This window comes from Mesoplodon densirostris, chromosome 6 (genome assembly GCF_025265405.1).
Source record: "Mesoplodon densirostris isolate mMesDen1 chromosome 6, mMesDen1 primary haplotype, whole genome shotgun sequence".
NCBI classification, from domain to species: domain Eukaryota; kingdom Metazoa; phylum Chordata; class Mammalia; order Artiodactyla; family Ziphiidae; genus Mesoplodon; species Mesoplodon densirostris.
In genome coordinates, this window is record NC_082666.1 from 110,191,656 (window position 1) to 110,213,561 (window position 21,906).

The 21,906-nt window shown below is 38.0% G+C and overlaps 1 protein-coding gene across 1 annotated transcript; it reads right to left on the reverse strand.

Annotated features, from left to right (window-relative positions):
* Positions 1-13,401: 13,401 nt before the first annotated feature.
* On the reverse strand, positions 13,402-17,486 carry LOC132491686 (E3 ubiquitin-protein ligase RLIM-like). The gene is made up of 3 exons (XM_060100519.1): positions 17,225-17,486; positions 14,508-15,887; positions 13,402-14,396 (listed from the first exon to the last, which is right to left on the reverse strand). Exons 1-3 carry the CDS (start codon positions 17,463-17,465, stop codon positions 13,402-13,404), a joined length of 2,616 nt encoding a protein of 871 aa, XP_059956502.1. The 5' UTR covers positions 17,466-17,486.
* Positions 17,487-21,906: the final 4,420 nt, after the last annotated feature.

Genomic DNA, 21,906 nt, shown 5'->3' on the forward strand with positions numbered 1-21,906 from the left:
TATAACCCTCTTTTCATTGTGTCATTCATTAAAGAAACTGTACTTCACTATAGCAATTCTATTCTAACTCGAGAAAATAATTAGGAAGAAAAAGAGAGAGTTATACATGATTACAGGGTTTTGACATTTTGACCTGCCAGTAGCAAAGAGCATAAATAATACTGAGATCTTGGTTTCTAAAAATCATTCCTTGCTGAAAGGAACAAGGATTCCTTGGAGATAAGGCCTGTTGCAGGAAAGGTCAGAGAAAGTACAAGGTAAACCAGAAAGCCAGGAAGTGCTCAAACACAGATGAGACCATATGCAAAAGTTTCAGTAGTTGACTTGAAGTTGGGCCCAATGAATACATTTGGTACTGTGTGAGCATTACAGACAATAATGATGGTAGTACATTAAACAATAATAAATATCTATGAATAAGAGTAAAGAAAATTTCATAATTATTTTGGAAAGAGAGGAGACGGATAGAAAAGATAGGAAATGATCTCTTAAATATAGGATTTAAGATCATACCAAATGATCTCAGCAAGTAAATGTAAAAAGAATTTCAGAATTAGAAACTCACTGTTTTGTAACTCCTGATGTCATAATATTTTCAGTTAAGGGTCAATGGCTGAAACCATATGGTAAAGAAATGTGGAGAACAGGGTCTTTACAACCCCTTAAATTACGAATTAATTACAAATGGAAAATATGTCTTTACAACAGAGAAATCAGTGGCCCTCTCATAAATCACTAATGTTATGACCTGGCATTAATGAAATGCAGAGAAAGTTACACAATATTACCTACGTGGTGTCCTTGCCAGAAATATTTTATCTGAATTTAAACATGGGAACACACTCTGATGAATCCTGAAAGTATAACATACTGAAGAACAACTGGCCTTGACTCTGCAAATGATTCAATGTAATTAGAAGTACAGGACAGTAGATCAACTCTTCCAGATCATGGAAGATTTCCAGATCATAGCAAAATAAGATGGTTGATGGTTGAATTAGATTGAATCATGGGGAAAGCCAGCAGTAAAAAGTACATTTTGGGGAAAATAAGACAAGTTTTAGTGTTGTATGGGAGGACAAATAATTTTCCCTTTACCCTTCTAGATTCTTGGCTAAGATGCTATAAGGGTAGCAAAACTTTCCTTCTATCCTTCTAAGTTCTTTGGCTGGTCTAATAATCAAATAGACATAAAACAGATTAACAGGAGAAAGACAAATCTAATTTCGTATGTAAGAGAGTCCCATAAAATATGAGACCCACAAGGCAGCCAGGTAATTGAAGCTTATATAACATCCGGAGCTGAGGAAAGGGGTAGGGGTCTGGGGATACAAAAGGAAGGAAGGCATTCACAGGAATGCAGAGGAGATGTTTAGAAAACAATGGTTATCCTATTATGCAGGTAAGTTTCTTAGGTAAAAAAGTTATCTCTGGTAATAGCTCTCTTCCTGTATAGGCTCCCTTTCCCATGTAAATTTAGGAACTTGAGGTTGAGGTAAAGAGCTTTTCCTGAATCTGTTGGGTTTTGATTGTTTATAGCTCAAAATAATCCTCCTGCCAAAGTAGCATATTTTGGGGTGGCAAATGTTGCTCCCCTTAAGTTCCACCTTTGAAACTTCAAATAAGTTTCACAACCCAGACGCTAAGTTGATAGATTGCTGCCTATCTCGTTGACCCAGTCTCAGTCTTGAGAATAGGTCAGTTGAGTTAACAGTTGTGTTTCATTTCAGGAGGTGGATGATGCAGGTGGGCTCCCAAAGTTAGACTTGTATTGCCTAAACAAGGAAACAGATATTTAATCAGAGGATTTCCATGGAATAGAGAGTTTCTATGGAAGAAAAAGAAAAACGAAGTTTAATGGTTGGAGCAAATTATGAACCCAGTGTCTGAGTCCTGAGAGCTGCCAGTCAAGAAGACCTCTGGATATCAGGCTTGAAACATGTTCAGATGGAGAGAGGGCAGACAGTGGGAATCTGATGGATTTTCCTGGTTTGCAGTTTGAATGTCTCTGATGAGGGCACTGGGTGTACCAGTCTGAGTGGCCCATGCAGTAACAGGCACAAAGGAGATTGTCTAAACCAGCTATTGTGGTGATTTCTCTGAAGTTTATATCAAGTCATTCACATTCTGTTTGCAGGGGTGCAGGAGAAAGCTTTCATTCTCCCATCTAAGGATGGGAGAAAATCAGAAATATTAGCTTGGAGAGTTGTAGCCAGGTATTTGAGGGAACTGAAGGTATTAAAGATGCAGTCCACTTTACAGGCAAATACTAAATCCTCAAAGACAAGAAACAGCCCTAGAATCTAATATCCACAAGGGTGTGTTGCTGAAACATACTTTTTCTCTCTAAAAAATTTCTACACCCTCATTTTTACCAAGAAACCAAAATAAGACTAATTTGTTTGCAAAGTAAGTCTAATTTCAATAAAACTTGTCCTGATTTTGTACAGAAGTGCAGCAAGAATAGTGATTGACCACATAAGCTCTTTTAAACATGCTTTGCCGGAATTTTTCATAAGGAATCTCAGATTGAACTTTTGAACTTTCTTTTTCTGGCTGTGCCCTGCAGCTTGTGGGATCTTAGTATGCCAACTGGGGATCGAACCTGCACCCTCAGCAGTGAAAGCACGGAGTCTTAACTACTGGACCGCCAGGGAATTCCCCAGATTGAACTTGTAAAAGCCTCTCGAGGGTAGGAAGCCAAACCAAAGACTTGCTATCTGACTTCACTTGCAATACCTATAGATATAGGTGAATTCTTCTCTTCTCGAGGTTCCCCAATTATCCTGAGATTACTGCACCTGTCAAGAAGTTCATTACTCACCTGATTAGGCTGTTGGGAACCCTGTAAGCAAGGTTCCAGGCTGTCTTTTCAAGGGTTTTTATTGGCTCCATAAAGTCACCCTTAATTTCTTAAAGTTGTCTGGTCATATTTGATTCTATGTACATTATTCTTAAATATGACATTCCAGTCAAAACCTTGGTTAATATAATCAGTTTCCAATTGTGTCCTGTTACAAGAAAAGCAGATATCTATTGCACTTATGCAGATAACTAACTGTATTGCCATGAGATGAATACTCAAGAGTTTCCAAAATCTGGAGGGTCAGGTAGGGAGAAAAAGAATATTTCATCTTTGTTTACAAAGGTGTATCTTACCCAATTGCTGCTAGCTTAAGAGAAAAAGTTTTCTTTTTTTTTAACATCTTTATTGGAGTATAATTGCTTTACAATGTTGTGTTAGTTTCTGCTTTATAACAAAGTGAATCAGTTATACATATACCTATGTTCCCATATCTCTTCCCTCTTGCATCTCCCTCACTCCCACCCTCCCTAGCCCACCCCTCTAGGTGGTCACAAAGCACTGAGCTGATCTCCCTGTGCTATGCAGCTACTTCCCACTAGCTATCTATTTTACGTTTGGTAGTGTATATGTGTCCATGCCAATCTGTCATTTTGTCACAGCTTACCCTTCTCCCTCCCCGTGTCCTCAAGCCCATTCTCTAGTAGGTGTCTTTATTCCTGTCTTACCCTTAGGTTCTTCATGACTTTTTCCCCTTAGATTCCATATATATGTGTTAGCATACAGTATCTGTTTTTCTCTTTCTGACTTACTTCACTCTGTATGACAGACTCTAAGTCCATCCACCTCACTACAAATAACTCAATGTCGTTTCTTTATGGCTGAGTAATATTCCATTGAATTGCACTTTATTTTTGACTTGGCCCCCAAATTAGTCACACAATTACACAGTGTTTAACAGTTAATCCTTCTTGGATTTATCTACATGTATATCACTTTCTTTGCTCAGTATTGTTCTTTAATCCCACTTCTTCACGGTGAGTTTAATTCCCTTCAGTAAGAAGCCTATTCCTTGGAAGTTTTACTATCGAGGGTCTATAGGTAGAAATTTCTGTCTTTGAAAATGTCATCTCTTTCATTTTTTAATATAGTTAGTTAAACGTTATATTCTAGGTTAAGAGTGATTTTTCCGTTAGTACTTTAAGGATAGTGCTTTCAGTTATCTTCTGGCATCTATTGTTACTGATGAGAAGATTGCTACTAGTCTAATTGCTCTTTTTATTTGATATTCTTTCTTTCTTCCAAATTGTTTTTTAGACTTTCCTCTTTGCCATTATGTGATGTGGTTTACCAGCTGTTTTTTAGCCTTGGTTCCCCAGGAAGCAGAGCCTCAGGCCAAGAGTGTATGTGCTATTATTTAATTAGAGAGTACAATGCAAGTGAACCGGATTGCAGGGCAAAAGCAGTGAAGCAGGGAAGGCTGGCGATTCAATATGAGAATGCATGATCAAGCTGGGATTTGACCTCTGGAAGTTCTGTAAACTGGATCTCAAAATTATGGGGAGGAAATGTGAAGAAAGGAGAAAGAATTCATCCATGGGTTTAGCCTGTGGGGGAACTGAAAGGGTTGCTTTAGGAATATTCTCACCTGCTGGAGTAAGGAGAGAGGTGGAGGATAGATTTGTTGCAATCATGAACACAGTGAGACACTGTCAGATTGTATATATAAGTAGTCTGCCAGTGTTGCACATTCTTCTAATGTAGAACAAAGGAAGGATCAGGCTGAGGTGAGGTATGCGATACAGGATATAGTCATATATTTGTTTTCATTTCTTTTAATGGTGACTCCATGCACTTCTTTTATCTGATGATTTATTTCTAACTTAATCTCCGAGAAGTACTATTTCTTCAAATACTTGTTAAATTCACTCTAATCTCACCTTCTAAAAATATTATTAGATGAATGTGGGTGTTCCATTTTATCCTTTATTCCTTTATCATTCACATTTTCATTTAATCTCATCGTTTTTTCTGGCTTATTTTCAACTTTTAAAATTCAAATTCACTTTTATCAAATATGTTATTTAAACTTTCTATGGAGTTTTGAACTCCAATGAACATACTTTTTCTGCCTTTTTCTGCATCAATTGAGATGATCATCTGGTTTTTCTGTCCTCCATTCTGTTAATGTGGTGTATCACAATGATTGATTTTCGTATGTTGAACCATCCTTGCATTTTACAAATAAATCCCACTTGGCCATGATGTATAATCCTTTTAATATGGCGTTCAGTTCATTTTTCTAGTTGGATTATAGCTTATCTTTGAAGGTTCCAACTTATCCTTGATCTCCTAACTTCAAATCATCTCTCATTCCTGACTGCCAGCCCTATTGACTTCAGGACTTGCACCAAGAGGCAGGGCAGTGGATTTACATAGACTGCTTAACCAAGCCCCACTATCATGTAAGGTTTAATCTCTATAATAAAGTCCTTCTAGTGGTTCTACTTCTCCAATCAAACCTTAATATAGAGTTTATCGAATGTCATTTGATATTTTGATCAAGGAAAAATGGAGAAAGCCAAGGTATAAAGTATAGGAACAGAAAGAAAAAAAATACAAAGGGAAATATATTAAATTTAGGATGATGCACTGAACATAAATATGCTGTAAAAATCTAAAAACTGGATGCAATTGATTATTTCCTAGTAAAATACATATCACCAGAATTGATTCAAGAAGTGTGTGAAAAACAAAAGAGAACCCTTAGAAGACCTTCATTGCTACTTTTGGTGAATTTGTCCACATTTCCATCTGGTTTGGTTTGGAGATCCCACCTCCATATTCTCGTGCTGGGCATGTGACCAAGACCTGGCCAGTTAGAATTCCCTTCAGGTTTTAACAGAAATCCCAAGCTGAGTCAGTCTTCTGTATAAAGGCTGTCTCTTTGCCTGGGTTCAGTAAATTGGTAATATATAAAAATAGAGTTGCTTTTGTTCATTTTTCTTGCCACCCCTTGGAGAAAGCTTTCCCCAAAATAGTACAAAACAAAACAAAACAAAACAAACTGCAGAAGGAAGAATATCCAAGTCAGAGAAACATTTTCTATTTATATCCTTTGGGCCCCCACACTTACCTGTGTCTGAAAGTATCAGCACTTTCAAACTTTGGTGTATTGTGAGTCAATAAATTCCTTTCTAGCCTTTAAACTAATTTGTAAGTGTTCTCTAAAATTACAATTTATAATTAATACAATGACCATGGCAGCAATTGCATAAGATTTCAAGAAGCTAATTTTCTTGCAAAAATGAAGTTATGGGTATATACTCTTTCAAGTTCAAATACTCTGAAACTCTTTCCCTGTTGCTGAATTTTAAAATTCCTTTATATTGGATTTCAAAATACAAAAGAAAAGAGGCTCTGGTTCAAGATGTTTGTGAATGTAAGCATACGTAGCCATTACCTTTGCCTCTCAAGAAACTATCATAATGTGAAATCTGAAAGAAAGGGAAGCCCTCTACTATAATATGCAAGGAGAGGGCCTCAGCTTCTGAGGTATATATGTGCCCAGTAGAACTCCTGAGTAAATCAGGATGGCAAGAGGGAGAAGTAGACTGAAAGTCTATGTGGGGCAGAGTTACTTCACCTACACCTTTTTCTCCCAAGCAAAAAGCCTGACAGAAAAGCACTTAAACACCCTCTTACCAATTCTTTCTTTTAAAAAGGAGCCTTTGAAAAAGATATGTAGACTGTTTCCAAGTGATCTATAATGGCCAGTATGTTTGTTACAGTTCCTGCCAAAGACTTATTCTTTCAACATTTGTAGGTTTTTAGAATAGTGGCAGGTCTCCATCTGTGCATGGTAAAACTAAGCCTTTCAGGTTCTGTCCTAGTCCATGAATTATTCCTATTTCTCCCAGGATTTATTTTTTCTATTTTTAATATTTATCTTATTCTCTCTTACGTCATGCCTATCTCAAATATCTCAACAAATATTTATGGAACATCTACTTTGGGCAAGGCAGTGTTTTGGATGCTATGACTATTGTAGTGAAAATTACAAAACCCTTGCTTTCCTAGTAGTTTACATTCTTCTTAACATCTAGAGATATTTTGTTTTTTCTTCATATTTACGAAGAAATATGCTCTGTGTTTATGTTTATCTTTACACTTCTCATTTTTCTGTCTTGATTATCTTTGCTATCTTCTTTATGTCTGTCTACTTTATAATTGCTCCTGTTCCAAAGGATTCCATCCATCTCCCTCCACTACTACCATGGAACATACTTTCACAGGCAATACTCATACTTCTTTGACTTCAGTCTGGCATCTTTATCCTAATTTTAGAAGCATACTTGATATTCCGTGATAGCGAGATGAACATTGCCACTAAAATATCACTCTGACATCTCAAATCTCAGAGATTCCAGCTGAATTGTCATCTATTCCTCTTCTATGACAAACAAGTTATATTGCATTTCTTATATCAGTGGAACTTCTCACCATCTACTCAGTCACCTAAACCAGAAACTTAAGGTCATCTTTAAATTATCCAAGCAGCCACCAAATTTTATTGTGCTTCTTTAATACTACTTGAATCTATATGCATCCATATCTCAACTGTCTCACCATTATATCAGGACTTTATACTTTTTTCTTCCAGTTAATGCCATAACTCCGTAAGTGGGACAATCTAAATTTTGACAATCTGTTCATATCCCTGCTAGTATGACCATTCTAAAAATTGAAAAATTTTATTCCTATTAGAAAAATCGTGTTGACTGTGCATTTCTTAGAAGATCTAGTTCAACTCTTCAGCCTGATACACAATACCACTTGTTGCCTCTTTGGCCTCATCTCTTCACTTCTTGCCAATGTACTTACATCTCTTCCTCTTCTACCCCAGAGCATGATGATTCATACTTACTGTTTACTGAGCCCTAAATTTTCAATGCATCTTTACTGTTGCATGCAGTGTTTATTTTGCTTAGAATAAAATTAATGACTTCATTTCATTGGCTAATTGCTACTAGTCCTGTAAGATACAACTCAGATATAACCCAACTTTAAGGAGGTTTGAATTATTAGTGTAGATTTCTCCTCCTAGATCATTCCATTTTATCCTGTATCTGAATCTGTGTCAGGGCATCCCTGACATAGAGTGTTACTGTATGTTTATTCATCTGCCTTCTTTAAAATGTAATACATTTCTTCATGATAAGTGCTGTACTGCGTAACTATAACCCTAGCACCCAGCATCGGGCATGGCACATTCTTGGTCAGCGTTGAATGCCTGAAATAGTGATTTAGGAAAGGGTTGGCAGATATTATAACTTAATAGGCAAGAAACCCTATACAAATATGTTAAGTAAGTGAGAGAGATCTAGGTTGAAATACATCAAATCCAGGATGGTAGGTAACAGTATTAAAACAGGTTTTCTTTGGAGAATAAAGGGTGAAAAATAAGTCTGGGATGCTCACAGTGGCCAAAAATTCTGAAGCTGTGTGTGTGTGTGTGTGTGTGTGTGTGTGTGTGTGTGTGTATGCCAGTAACTGTTCTAGTTTTTAGAAATGTAGTAGTAATTTAAAGAAAAAGATCTTTTGGAGCTTCTATTTTGGGATAGGAATGGGGAAGAAAACAAGCACAAGATAAATAAAAAATGTTTTAGATAGTCACAAGTGATACTAAAGAAAAAAAAATACACTTCCAGAATAGAAGATGACAAGGCCAGGGGTGGTAGATAACTGTGTTGTGACTAGTGATGTGAGAATGGAGAACCCAGAGCCCAGAGTTGGCTTATAATTAGTGTCTGTCCTCTACGAATGGTGGATGAGAGAAAAAGGATTTTCCCCAACATGCTTTTCCAAATCCCCACATTTTTGCAGTGATATTAAAGATGCTGGCTTGATGCTTAAAAATGGAGAGTTTTGAATATCACACAAAGGAGAGCCTCTTATTTCATAGTGAAAAAGCCTGAGTTAAGATGGTAAAGAATTTTCAAATCTTAAATGAAGTCACAGAAAAGAAATGCAGTTCACATTTCCATTCGAAATTCTCATACCAGGAAACTTCTCATTGAAGGGAGTATACATTCACCTCTCAAATAATGAAAAGACATGAAATGTTTCGTTAATTGTAGTAAAGAAGATACTGAAGATCTCAAAGTATTGTATATGGATAACAAGTAATATTACTTAACAGAAACGTCACATTTCTTTGTGAACTTTCCAGTACATGCAGTGTTTTGATGTTCATGTTGTTGGATGCTCAGGCTTGTTTGCATTAACAAAAGCATCTTTATACTTAATTCTTCATGGAATATTGAGAGCACAACTTATTTTCATGGTTAGCCAAAAAAGATAGACTTTATATTGCTATCAAAAACTTATCCACAGGCTATAACTACTTTCAAAAAGAATTTGTTATTCAGACAAGGGTTTTTTTTTGGAATTAGGCCAAAATAAACAAATGTTTTAAAAACTACCAAGAAAATACAGAGAAAATTCTTAAGATGGAAATATTTATGCTCACAACCACAGTGATGCTGTGTATTTAAACTGATATACTGTAATGTAAAAAACGTATCAGGTTGAGCTCAGAAGATTCAGGTACAAATTTTCTCCATTTCTGATTTGTCAGGGCTGACAGAGAGGAATATGATTTGGAAGAGCAATATAATACTCAGCAATCGCTTTGAGAGAAAAATAAGTGGCTATATAGTTTCAAAGTCAGAGTGTTAAATTGGGTTTATGATATAAGCAGCATACACTGGTAGAATGAGATAGGGTGATGTGAAGTAAAGTTAGAGCGATACGATATTGGTGGTTGTTCAAACAGGAAGGATACTGTCTTCTAGCAGCTTCAGTAGCAGGAATTAGGGATTCCATTTTTGGGAAAAATGGTAGAATATAATATTATAGTGGGCCTAGAACCAAGACATTAAGCCATTTACTTGTCTAGGACTCATTATAATCATTTTCTAGGTACAGGATGGATCCTAGATGAGAAGTTGTATTAGTTGTCTGTTGCTGCATAAGAAATTAGTACAAATGTAATGGCTTAAAACAGCATCCCTTTATTAGCTCACAGTTCTACAGGTTGGGATACTGGCATGGAGTGACTAGGTTCTGTGTTCGAGGTCTTAAAGGTCTGAAATCAGCATTTTTAAACCCTTGTCAGATAATTCTAACATCTAATTCATCTCTGTTGGCATCATCTGTCACATCTTATTCAAGCTGTCATGTATCTGGTTCTTGGTATAAGTAGTGATAGTTTATTGTCTTTTGGACATTTTGGCTATTATGTTAGGATACTTTGGTCCCTATTTAAAGTGTTTTGTTTTTTTTAATTTTTAGCAGGCATTCACTCTTTATAGGTTTGGCACACATTTCCTGTACTTTTATGGATGGTGGTTCCATGATAACCTAATTTTCTGACCCTTTGTGGTACTCTTATGGTCTGTTTCTCTTGTGCAGGTGGGGTTACCTCTGGTCCCTTCTCATGCTGCTTATGGGGTCTGAAGTAGCTTCCCCAGGATACGGCACTTGGTGCTTCTGGTGAGGGAAGGGAATCTCTGGAACACGTGATGAAGAGTCCTTCCTGGGCCAGGCATTTGTGACAGGGTCTCCCTGGACTGTAAGGAGTGGAGGGTGCTTACCAGGTTGAGAGCTTTCTGTGGAGGGATCTCCGTTGCCGGTACCAGCAAGTTGCCTGATGTTTCTGGGGAGGGGAGAGGAGCCTCAGGCCCATCTGAGGAGAGCATTGTCCAGGTGGGAGCTTTTTGTGGTAGGAGCACTTTTGCTGGGACCCTTAGCCACTGATGTGTCTGGGTGGTGAAGGGGGATCTCAGGCCCAGTGGGGAAGGAAAGCACTTTCCCTGGTCACTTAGTGTCATCAGGGCTTCCAATTGTTCGTCGTTGCAGGTTCTGCAAGGCTCGCCTGGTGTTTGGGGGATTCCCATTTGATGTGATGGAGGAAGAGCCTCTTTGAGCCACTTCCTGTTACTAAGTTGGGAGTTAGGAAATGCTGGGCCTGGATCACATTTTTTTGTTGGTAGAGGGTCATAAGGTGCCCTGCCATGAGGCTGTTCATCCATTCTGAGGGTCCCTAGGCAATTCACCTTCTCTAGACCTTTCAGAGATCTCCTTTGGTTGTCTCATATTATTTCCAGGATATATAGTTGTGTGTATAAAGGGGGAGCAGGGAGAGGGAAGTATAAACCATCTTATCTGGATTAGAAGTCCTCTGTGTGCCTTTTAAGTGCTCACCTGATTAGGTCAGGCTCACTCTGGATAAGCTCCCAATCAACTGTGCTATATAACATAATCTAATAATGGGAATGATAGTCCATCACATTCACAGGTGTCATACTCAAGGGGAGGGGCTCCTACAAAGATCATTGGGCATCATCTTAGAATTCTGTCGACCACAGAAGGTGCATGTGAATGTACTGAAGCATTAATTAAGCAATTATCATCCTTTGGAAGGTTTTAATCTGTTAGGATAGCATGAAAGCCAAGTACTGTTATAATTATTCTACTCACTTTAAATGAAGTATATCTGATATCAAAAATACTTCCTAAAAATCAGACTATTCAAACAACTTTCAGAAGTTAATGTAAATTTCAGAGGTTTGAGCCAAGCCTTCATTTCTGGCCATGCAGATATCTTCTGTGTGAAAAATATACTACCTCAAAGATGTTTTCAAAAACTTCACCACCACTCCCCATTTATATTTTGTAGTTATGTGCAAATACTGTGGCTGCCAGCAATTCACAGAGAAAAGAAAGGTCAGTGATGTTGCTGACTTTAACTTTTTAGAGAAGGTGTATACTTAACACTGCCTACATTTGTATAGGTTGCACATTGCACAAAATTTCTGATTATTGCTTTAGGTTATAATACAATGTACTCTCACCTATACCAGGATTGAAAAATTTAAGCAAAATTTTCTGGACTGGCCAATACAACCCCCCAAAAATAGTCTTCAGGCTGAAGTAGGAGAAAAATCCTTCACTATGTTTAGGTTGGAAGGAAGCATGACCTAAATTTTGATTTCAAATACTCGGGGTTTTGGGTGATGGTTTTACTGGGGACAGTTAGAATTGAACTATGTAGACATGTTTCTTGAAGCCAAGTTTTACCTTTAAGGCTTTCATATTGCAGCTTGTGAGGCTCCAAGCAGCAATTGGCTACTTTGGGTCATTCACATGAATTCACTCTTAATCATATGATTGAGTCATATATAAACCATAAAACCCTTTAAAAGAAATTAGAATCTGTTTTAAAAATTAATTATATGAACTAAACATATATAGAAAGAAATTGAAGCTTGAATATATTGAAGAAGCAAAAATTAAAGACATACCTATAACTGCCCTTTATCCTTAGTTGTTTACAATCACAGCAAATCAAAGTGTGACATGTTTAAGAGAAAGGTAATTAAGTTCTAAGGCTTTGTCATCTTATCACTTTTAAAAATACAAGATCTGAGTAAATGAAAGGAAAATAGAGAGGGTTGTTAAAGAGCTGAGTCATAGAGTGGAATAGAGAACAAGCGGAAGCGGAAGAGGCAAGAAAGCATACACAGGCTGGGTTTGAAGAGAGTTGGGAATGCTGGTTGTGGTAGATGGTCTCTGATTTGCTTACCGGATCTACTCGCCATCCTTCTTAACCCTGCTTCGTGATTCCAGGAGGCTGATCTTTATCAGCTTCATGGACCAGTCTCTCTGTGTCTTCAGGTTGGGTTTGGTTAATATGAACTACTGATAAGTGATTAGAAGTCAGGAGGAAAGAAGGCAAGGGTATTTATTTCCATGATCTGCCCCCTTCCAAACTTTAGGTTGGCAGTGGATGCCATTTTCTAAGGTTACATCTCTTGTTGGGTGGGCTTCTCCTATAACTCGAAGACATTCTGGGTTGCAGGAACTGCTATCTCTCTATGCCCCTTCAAACCTAGTGGTTATAATACTGGCTTCTCACAGCTGCTAGCCTCAGGGTACTTCATCATCTCTTGGTTTCCCTTCATTCTTTACACACTTTAGTCTCTTCATTAAATGCTATTCCATCACTCTTTTAAAGTGTGCCATCAGTTTTTAGCTAGAACTGACTGATACATTGGTAGTGGGGAATAGGCGAAACGTTAAGGCAGTGTTAGGGAGGTGGGATAAACTGCTGTGGAGAGAGATAGGAAGAGAAGGGTTTCAAAGCTTTTTATGGCATTCTAGGAATGTAACATGACTTCTTTATGTGAATGACTCTAATGTAGTCTTAAATGGCTTCTTAATTATTGATATTTGGTTGGGTTTCTGTTTCTTTGCATGCACAACCAGGATTGAACAGGGCTAAGAGATGTCTGGGGTTTACATGACGAGATAATACTACTAGGATCTATCTAGATTCATTATATCATATTAAGACATTTCTCCCATGGAATCAGGAACATCCCAACCCAGTGCACATGCTAAGTTTTTATTGAAATTCAGTGAACTGCTATGGTGTGAAATTAATTTTTATTGTCAGTCCCCTGCGTCGGCAGGCCGACTCTCAAGCCCTGCGCCACCAGGGAAGCCCTATAACACTTTATATAGCTGAGAATTCATCGATCAGGATTTTCACTCTCATTGGAATCCACTACTTGCCTACGACAAATCGGACACGTAGAGTTCTCAGACAGCCAGCGATCAATGCAGTGAATGTGATATTCATGGGAGCAAGGTAGTATGCGAAGCTTGCTGTTTTCTGTGTACTCTGTAAGGCAAATGCTACAGGCGTTTAGTGCATCATTTTCACCAAAAGATCTTACAGCCAAGCTGTCAATCTGTGCTTTGGTGAGTCCTGTAGTTTGGTATGGATCATCTTCATTTAAGAGGAAAAACTGTTGCAGATTATGGGAGGACCCAGAGTCACTTTCATCAGATATTATTAGGATAATTTGTCTACCCCCTTGGCTGGTCTCTGATGATAAGTCTGATGATAAGTTTGTTTCTTCACTGCCTTCAAACATCAGTGAGCTAATTCCTGAATTTTCATCACTTGAGCTGGAACCGGAAATAGGACTAGAACTGGAACTAGACATACAATTGGGGCGTGAATGACAAATCAGTGTGAAACTTGAATGGGTATCATAGCTAGCATTTGAATCAGAACCAAATATACCACTACTACTACCATTAGATGACTCTAGCCATTCCATGTTTTGACTTGGAGGTGAGACACTATGCTCTAAATTACTGTCAAGGATAATTTGTCTACCCCCTTGGCTGGTCTCTGATGATAAGTCTGATGATAAGTTTGTCTCTTCACTGCCTTCAAACATCAGTGAGCAAATTCCTGAATTTTCATCACTTGAGCTGGAACCGGAAATAGGACTAGAACTGGAACTAGACATACAACTGGGGCGTGAATGACAAATCAGTGTGGAACTTGAATGGGTATCATAGCTAGCATTTGAATCAGAACCAAATATACCACTACTACTACCATTAGATGACTCTAACCATTCCATGTTTTGACTTGGAGGTGAGACACTATGCTCTAAATTACTGTCAAGGATAATTTGTCGATCCCATTGGTTGGTCTCTGATGATAAGTCTGATGATAAGTTTGTTTCTTCACTGCCTTCAAACATCAGTGAGCTAATTCCTGAATTTTCATCACTTGAGCTGGAACCGGAAATAGGACTAGAACTGGAACTAGACATACAATTGGGGCGTGAATGACAAATCAGTGTGAAACTTGAATCGGTATCATAGCTAGCATTTGAATCAGAACCAAATATACCACTACTACTACCATTAGATGACTCTAGCCATTCCATGTTTTGACTTGGAGGTGAGACACTATGCTCTAAATTACTGTCAAGGATAATTTGTCTACCCCCTTGGCTGGTCTCTGATGATAAGTCTGATGATAACTTTGTCTCTTCACTGCCTTCAAACATCAGTGAGCTAATTCCTGAATTTTCATCACTTGAGCTGGAACCGGAAATAGGACTAGAACTGGAACTAGACATACAATTGGGGCGTGAATGGCAAATCATTGTGGAACTTGAATGGGTATCATAGCTAGCATTCGAATTACTGTCACTGTCCATAAGGTTACTTGAGTTACTAAATTCTGCCATTGTCTGCCTTAACGTGCTCTGAATTGGAACAGATGTTGTATCATTTAATCTAGTATTTAAAGTTCTGCAAACGGGATTTCTAATCGTATTGACATAAGCTCTCACACCTGCCTGCTCAGAATGTGAATACATATGCCTCAGTCCTCGTTCACTTTCAGAAGTGACAGTGTTGTTTGGTGTCTCAGATGTTAACTGAGTTCTACTAGCTCTGCTGTCTCTCTGAGAATATGCTCCAGAATGAACTTGTCCTACTTCAGGATTGAAGGTTATGGTTGGATATATTTCCCACATTCCCCAAGATTCACCACTGCTGGTTGTATCTGGAGAATTTTCTCCATGAACGGCATTCCTTGTTCTAGAAGTTTCAATAAGACCGCTATTTTGCAACTCAAATCCAGTCATTTGCTGTCTCAATATTTCTTGGTGCTCAGTTCTAGAAAATCTCGCATTCTCACTTAGCAGAGGCTGCTCAAAATTCTGAGAGGGTATACTATGATTAAGTCTTTGTACAATTTCCCTAAGTGAACGTGGAGGCGACCAACTTTCAATTCTTCCTCTGGTTCTCCGATACTCTGGGCTCCTACTTCTTGCTCTTCTCTGACTTGTGGTAGGTGGGAATTCCATTAATGTTTCAGTTGTATCTTGTTCAGACATAGATGGTCTTGTAAATATTGATTCAGATTGTGGACTTTCCACTTGCCTTTGGCTGTCTTCCATATTTTCTCTTCTGGGAAGTCTTGCAGATGCTACATATTCATTCTCTGGATTTGGACTCCCATTATCAAGGTTAACATTTATTTCTAAACTGAATATGAACTGATCACTTTTAGGATTAATTAGGCTCTCTTCTCTCCAAGATTGGTTTTCTCTTTGTCCACTTGTCATATTTTCAGTTTGTCCAGAACAGTTAAGCCAGTCTATTAGAGAGTCACCACTAGACACGTCATCTGAAGAGTCTCCTCTGTCTGTTAACAAAAAAAATGGGGAGGGTGCATAAAAGAACCACCAAAATTAGAACCATCATAAAATAGCACTCTGAAACTTTGTTTCAAAAACAAACAAAAAATGAGAACTTAAATACTCAGATGTTTTCAACTGATTTCACATTTATAGAGTTAATATTTTATAAACTGCACTGTGTAGATTTATAAGTAAAGGTAGAAAAGTTTCGATTCCATCCAAAAAGAGTGAGCTAATCCTAGATAAACTTAGAGAATTTTTTAAAAAGGGAATCTGGAGGAAGTCTATGTTTCAGTATTTCATCATATACACAGCCCTGTGTACCACTGTCGCAGGAATGTCAAGAGACTTTTTTTTCAGTCCACTGTCAAAACACTAATGCAATTAAACAAGGTAAACACCAGTTAAGGTACAATGCTAGTAGTTTAGTTCAATTTACATTATTGTCTAATTTTCATGAGTCTCCAACATGACTACTTGTAGGCTCTTCACTTATGTGCTTTTGATAATAGATAAGCTGTTTTAAAATATAAGGTTATTGCCCAAACATAAACAAGTTTTATAGGTTTAAAAGTGTTTGCATTTTGAATACTTCTTAATGTTACCAAGATTTTTAATTGACATTAAATTGAAGGTCAGATCAAACGAATAGACTGAACCTAGCATGGTACATATAAGACCATATTCAAGAGCCAAAGTATTATAGTATCCTCTTCATTAGACAGCAAAATCCTCTACTTCACACTGGGAGGGAAGGCACCAGACCTGAGGTTCGAGCAGGGTTTCTCAGCCTTAGCACTATTGACATTTTGGTGCTGGACAATTCTTTGTTTTGGGGAGCTATCCTGTGCATTGTGGGATCTTTGGCAGCATCCCTGGCCTCTGCCCACTAGATGCTAGTAACACCCATGCCTCCCCTGTGACAACCAAAAATATCTCTAGCCATTGTCAAATGTCCCCAGGTGTTGAAGAGAGCACAATTGTCCCCAGTGGAGAATATTTCTGTGTGCTTTTTTTACATGTCTATGTAGAAAAAATAATTCAGGAAGTAGGAGGGACTTTCAGTTGAGGTAGAAAACCAAGAAAAATACAAATAGGCTACTTTGCACTGTTTCCCAATTAAAACAACCCAAATGTGAATCAGGAAAACAAACAAACAAACCTTGACATGCTCACCAAAAATCAAGTAAATGCGAGTTCTTTTTATGAGAAGTTACTTACCAAATTAATGTAAGTCACTTCTGTATAATTTACTATTTACTATTATGAAGTTACTATTTCCTATTATGAAGTTCCTTATTCATCCCATCCTATTCCCTCCAAAAGCAGAATATACCTGTATTTTCATCTGAGTCTTGTGGTGCGTTTCCTTTAATTAGCTGAAGTCTTCTCAGCAACTCTTCTTCCGTACTTTCACCTGGAATGCCTAGAAGATTGTTGTCTCTCATAAGTTCGTAATCTTCACTCAGATTATTTACGAACCTGGAGAAATCTTCTTCCCGAACCAATCGGTCCGTTTGACTTATGTGTTGGGCCGAAACTCCATCTCCTTCATCGTTGGAATCCGAGTTTTCCATCTTAATAAACAAGTGGAAAATTACCTGAAATTCACGACGTGGTGTTGAAATTCACCAATGGTCGTTTCGTTTTCTTCGCTTTCTACTTCCTGCCAGAGTGTCCGATTCCGACTCAGTCGGATGACCCTCCGCACAGATTCCTCCCTTCTCCCCGACTCAGTTCTGTGGCCCCTGGTGACGCAACAGTTGGGAGCCGCCTCTAGCCCAGAACTTGCTAGACGTTGCCTAGGCACCCATTATCTTCCCCGCTGTTACCGAGTAGGGACTGGATTCAGGTTAGGTTTCATTTCATTCAAAACCAGCCAATGTTACTGAGGGTTTATAGTGTACCAAGCACCGTGCTTCACCTCGTTTCACCCACATGAGCCTATTCTCAGGTTTTCAGGCTCTGATATGCTCTATTTATTCGTTACATTCCATATGACTGCCTTCTTCAAAATGCCATGCCAAAGTCAGCCTAGTTCAATGCAGCAATTCTCATTTTCAGGTGCCCAGGGACCTCCGCCTTTTCTCCTCATGAATTTCTCAAATCCTAGACTCTCACTAAGAAAGCCCACAATTGTTGATAATTTACCAGGGCCCTGGCTGAGTCTCTTTAGTGTGTCCTCTCCCTTTTAACTGTTAATGGCTTCATCTTGCATTATATGGTCCTTCAGTCTTGTTTCAAACAAACAAGAAACACCAAAACTTTGGCAGGCTTTTCTGCTCAGCCAGGGAATTCCTTCTCCACAGAAGCATCAGGTTCATTTTTGTCCTCCTTTCTCATAAATATTATAAATAGTACTTAAGCAAAACTAGCCAGAACATCACAGGAACTTTTAGGACAGATACATAATAGTTACTTTGTCTGCCACAGTGAGTACTGACTTTGCTGATTTTGTCGCATGTATCACCTGAAAGCCTTGGTGAAAATAAAATAACGCTCATTTGCAATGCTATCTGGAGGAGACCTCTAATTCACTCTCAGTACACAGCTTAGAAGTTTAAGGAGCTGTGTAAATTCACAGTTGTTGTTTTGTTCACGGTCCACAGCAGGCTTTCTTGTTTGTTCTCAAGGAGATGGAAGGATGGTAACTTTACTGGTGTGACAGTGAAGAATCTAAGTCTATGTCCTGCTTTTGACATTTGTTCCATGCCTCGTTTAACTTAAGCTAGAAAAATCAATCTTTCCCCTCTGAATCAAATCTCAGCAAGTCTTTGGATGAGAACAGAATCCCCTAGACTACCCTGCCTCCTTTATGGACTTCTGAGTGTATTTGTTATCTTTTACTGAAGTTATTCTTTTCACAGGGGAAATCTGTTGTAAACTTGTTTGCTGTGCCTCAATCAAAACTAGCAGTATTATGAAAATTCAGCGTGATTTGTACTCTTGATACAGGAAACCCTAACAATCATTAGTGTTCTTGAGAGTGATTGATTCAGTTTAATTCAATTCAATCAATGCAAGTGTCAAGTATGTTTAGCGTTTGTTAAATGTCAGTCATATTATCGGATATTAAGATACAAAGATGAGTATATTTAAGAATCTGTTGTCATTAGAGTATAACAAACAATTGAGCTACACAGAGGTAAAATTACAGTTTTGAGAAGAAAGTGATTTGAGTGAGAGAGAAAATCGGTTTCACTGCATTTGGGTTTTAAAGGATGAATAGGAGTTTCCTAAGTGAATGAAAGGGGGAAATATTTTAAAAAGTGAGAACAACAACTACTGACACTCGTAAAACAGCAAGGATAGTAGATTTTAATTACTAATTAAGTAATTACATTAGTTAAATTGGCAGAGCAAGGCCAAAAAATGGAGATCTTTATGACATGTTTAGAAGTTGGACTTTATCATTAGTGCAATGGAAAGATGTTGGAGTCTTTAGACAGTTGATGGTCAAATTTTCAATTTAGAAATAATATTGATAGTAGTGTTGAGGATGAATATGAAGGGCAACAGTTCAGATGGGAGGGTCAGAAATAGATAGAGGACAGCTTAGGCTAGTGATGACAAGGATCTGAATCAGGGCAAAGGAATATGATTAAAATGAAGGACTTTAACAGATCTCTAGGCAGCAGAACTGATTAAACCTAGTAATATATGGGAAAGAGGGAAAAGTGGGGAGGGGGAATATATGAGGGAAAGGCAGGGGTCAGGATTACTTCTGTATTTCTGTCTTTGCTTAGTGGACAGTGGTACCAATAAGAAGTAACACCTGATTCTGAAGTTAATGGTTTAGCTTAAGAGGGAGCATGATTGCTTATGATTAGAATAGTATGCAAGTTACCTGAAGATTCAGAAAGTCTTACAGTCTTTCCAAATTTAGGTACAGAAGCACATGAACTAATAGCCCCGGATGTTTGGTGTTCCCTGTAGTTGGCTCTCAGTGTCAGTGACTCTAGCTTCCTGAACTACTTGTTCCTGGTTATGTCCCAATTCTGGTGCAAGTAACAGGGTATAGGGATCATCATCCCAGAGACCTACTTATTGACCTTGATTATTTAAATAGAAGCCACCAATATAGCTGTGCTTTACACTTAGTTCTCTCATGTCTTGACTTTCCTTCTGAGTATTGCAGTGTAGGTTCAGTAGTTTTTCCTCTGGATGGCAATATTGCTGCTTTGGCCTTTGTTCTATCCCTTGTCTTGATATCAGAACTCTTCTGAAGACGTTTTTTCTTCACGTCTCATTTCAGAGATAGGAGGTGCATCAGGAAGTCCAGAGGTTGACTAGAGCATCACTCTAAGTTGAGTTGGAGGGGAAGAGTTTGAAGATGGAAAGTTGCTTACTTTCAATCAGAGTCAAGCACTTAAAAATTTGGCCAATCCATTGTTTATGATGTGGTGAAAAAATGGGGTGTGTGTGAGCAGATTTGGCTGTTCTTTTATCCTGGTTGTAATAATGGAGTTTTGTAATCAAGAGTTTTCTTTTACTGACTCTGTCCAAGGAAGCTTCTGAACAGATTCTATGACTCAAAGGGAGACTGAAAATAAGCAAGAGATAGCATTCTCCCTGAATATGGGTAAAAGGAGTTCTGTGGCTTTAGAACTGTAAGAAATGATCAAGACATATATTCCAGATACCTATTGCAGTATAACAAGCCATTCCAAAACGCAGTGGTAGATACAATAGAAACCATGTTGTTATAGTCAGGACTTTGTGAGCTAAGAATAAAGATAAAGAATACTGGGGATGGCTCATCTCTGCTCCATCATGACTGGGCCTCAGCTGTGGTGGCTTGAATGATTGGAGATAGATTAGACAACTTGACTGGTGTCATATGTCTGGGGCCTTGGTTCTGGCTAAGTTTTCTTTGAGTCACATCTTTTGGTGCTGAAATGTCCAACCAAGATGTCATCTTCATTCACAAATCTGGGGCTTGAGTTGGGTTGCACAGGCTGAAAAATCTGGGGCTGGTTTTCTCTCTGTCTCTGTCTTTCTCCATGAAATTTCTCGGTGTAGTTTTGGAGTCTTAGCAACCTGGATATCTCAAAGTAGTTGAACTCTTACATAGTGAGTGGCTTCACCCAAAGTAAACATCTCAAGAGACTTGGCTGGAATCTGTAAGGCTTCCTATGACTTAACCTCACAAGTGCAAGAACACCTTTGCTCTTGCATTCTGTTGATTGAATAAGCCACTGTATCAGCCCATATTCAGGAAGTGGGACACCACATTCTACCTTTCAATAGAGAGGTAACAAAGATTTTATGGTTATATTTAATGTACTATACCACATGATGAAAAAATCTTATAATGATGACTTTTCATTTGAAGTGGAAATTAATCTCTCCCTCTGTTTTCTGCATTGCATTATTCTCTGGGTAAAAATTAAAAAAAGGGAGGACATAAAATCTGAAGTTCTTTGCATTCAGCCTGATTTTAAAGATACCCGATTAAGGATCTTTTTATTATGTAATAGTTTTCCCACATCAGAGACCATTGGTAATATCAAGAGCTATTTAGTGAGCAACTGTAATTGCTAGACACTCTGCTTGTGTTTTAACTTATTTGATCCAAAGCCCCATGCAAGATAGGTATTACTATTCTCAGAGATAAAGGCATTGAGGCTGACGCAAATTAATTGATTTTCTCAAAGTTACAGTAATAGATAATATGTTTAGATTCAAACAAGGTCTATAGGATGACTCTCCCTGTTTCGCTCTACTCTGCTGTGTTTAATGAAAACACAATTTTAGACATCATTACACAAACGTAGTAAAATCTCAGTTAAATGAGATGCTTGAATCATGTTTGATCATTTTCGTGTGCCATTTCAATTCTGCTTTGGGGTTAGTCTAGAATATCTTCGTTTTAACTTAATAAAGAGTAATTTTAAATCAAGAAGTAAACATAATTAAAGCTTTATAAGATATTTCATATTTTTATGTTTTTTTCTTTCCCACCAGAAGGATGGGTTAAAAGCTTAAAAGCATTGATGCAGAAAAATGAATATAAAT

What these genes read in the sequence shown, in the direction of transcription:
- LOC132491686 (XM_060100519.1), bottom strand. Translation starts at nt 17,465, where the DNA reads ATGGAAAACTCGGATTCCAACGATGAAGGAGATGGAGTTTCGGCCCAA. An exon ending in AGACTCAGATGAAAATACAG is followed by an intron (nt 15,888 to 17,224) that starts GTATATTCTGCT and finishes TAACAGACAGAG; the next exon opens with GAGACTCTTCAGATGACGTG. An exon ending in TTGTCATTCACGCCCCAATT is followed by an intron (nt 14,397 to 14,507) that starts GTATGTCTAGTT and finishes ACTTATCATCAG; the next exon opens with ACTTATCATCAGAGACCAAC.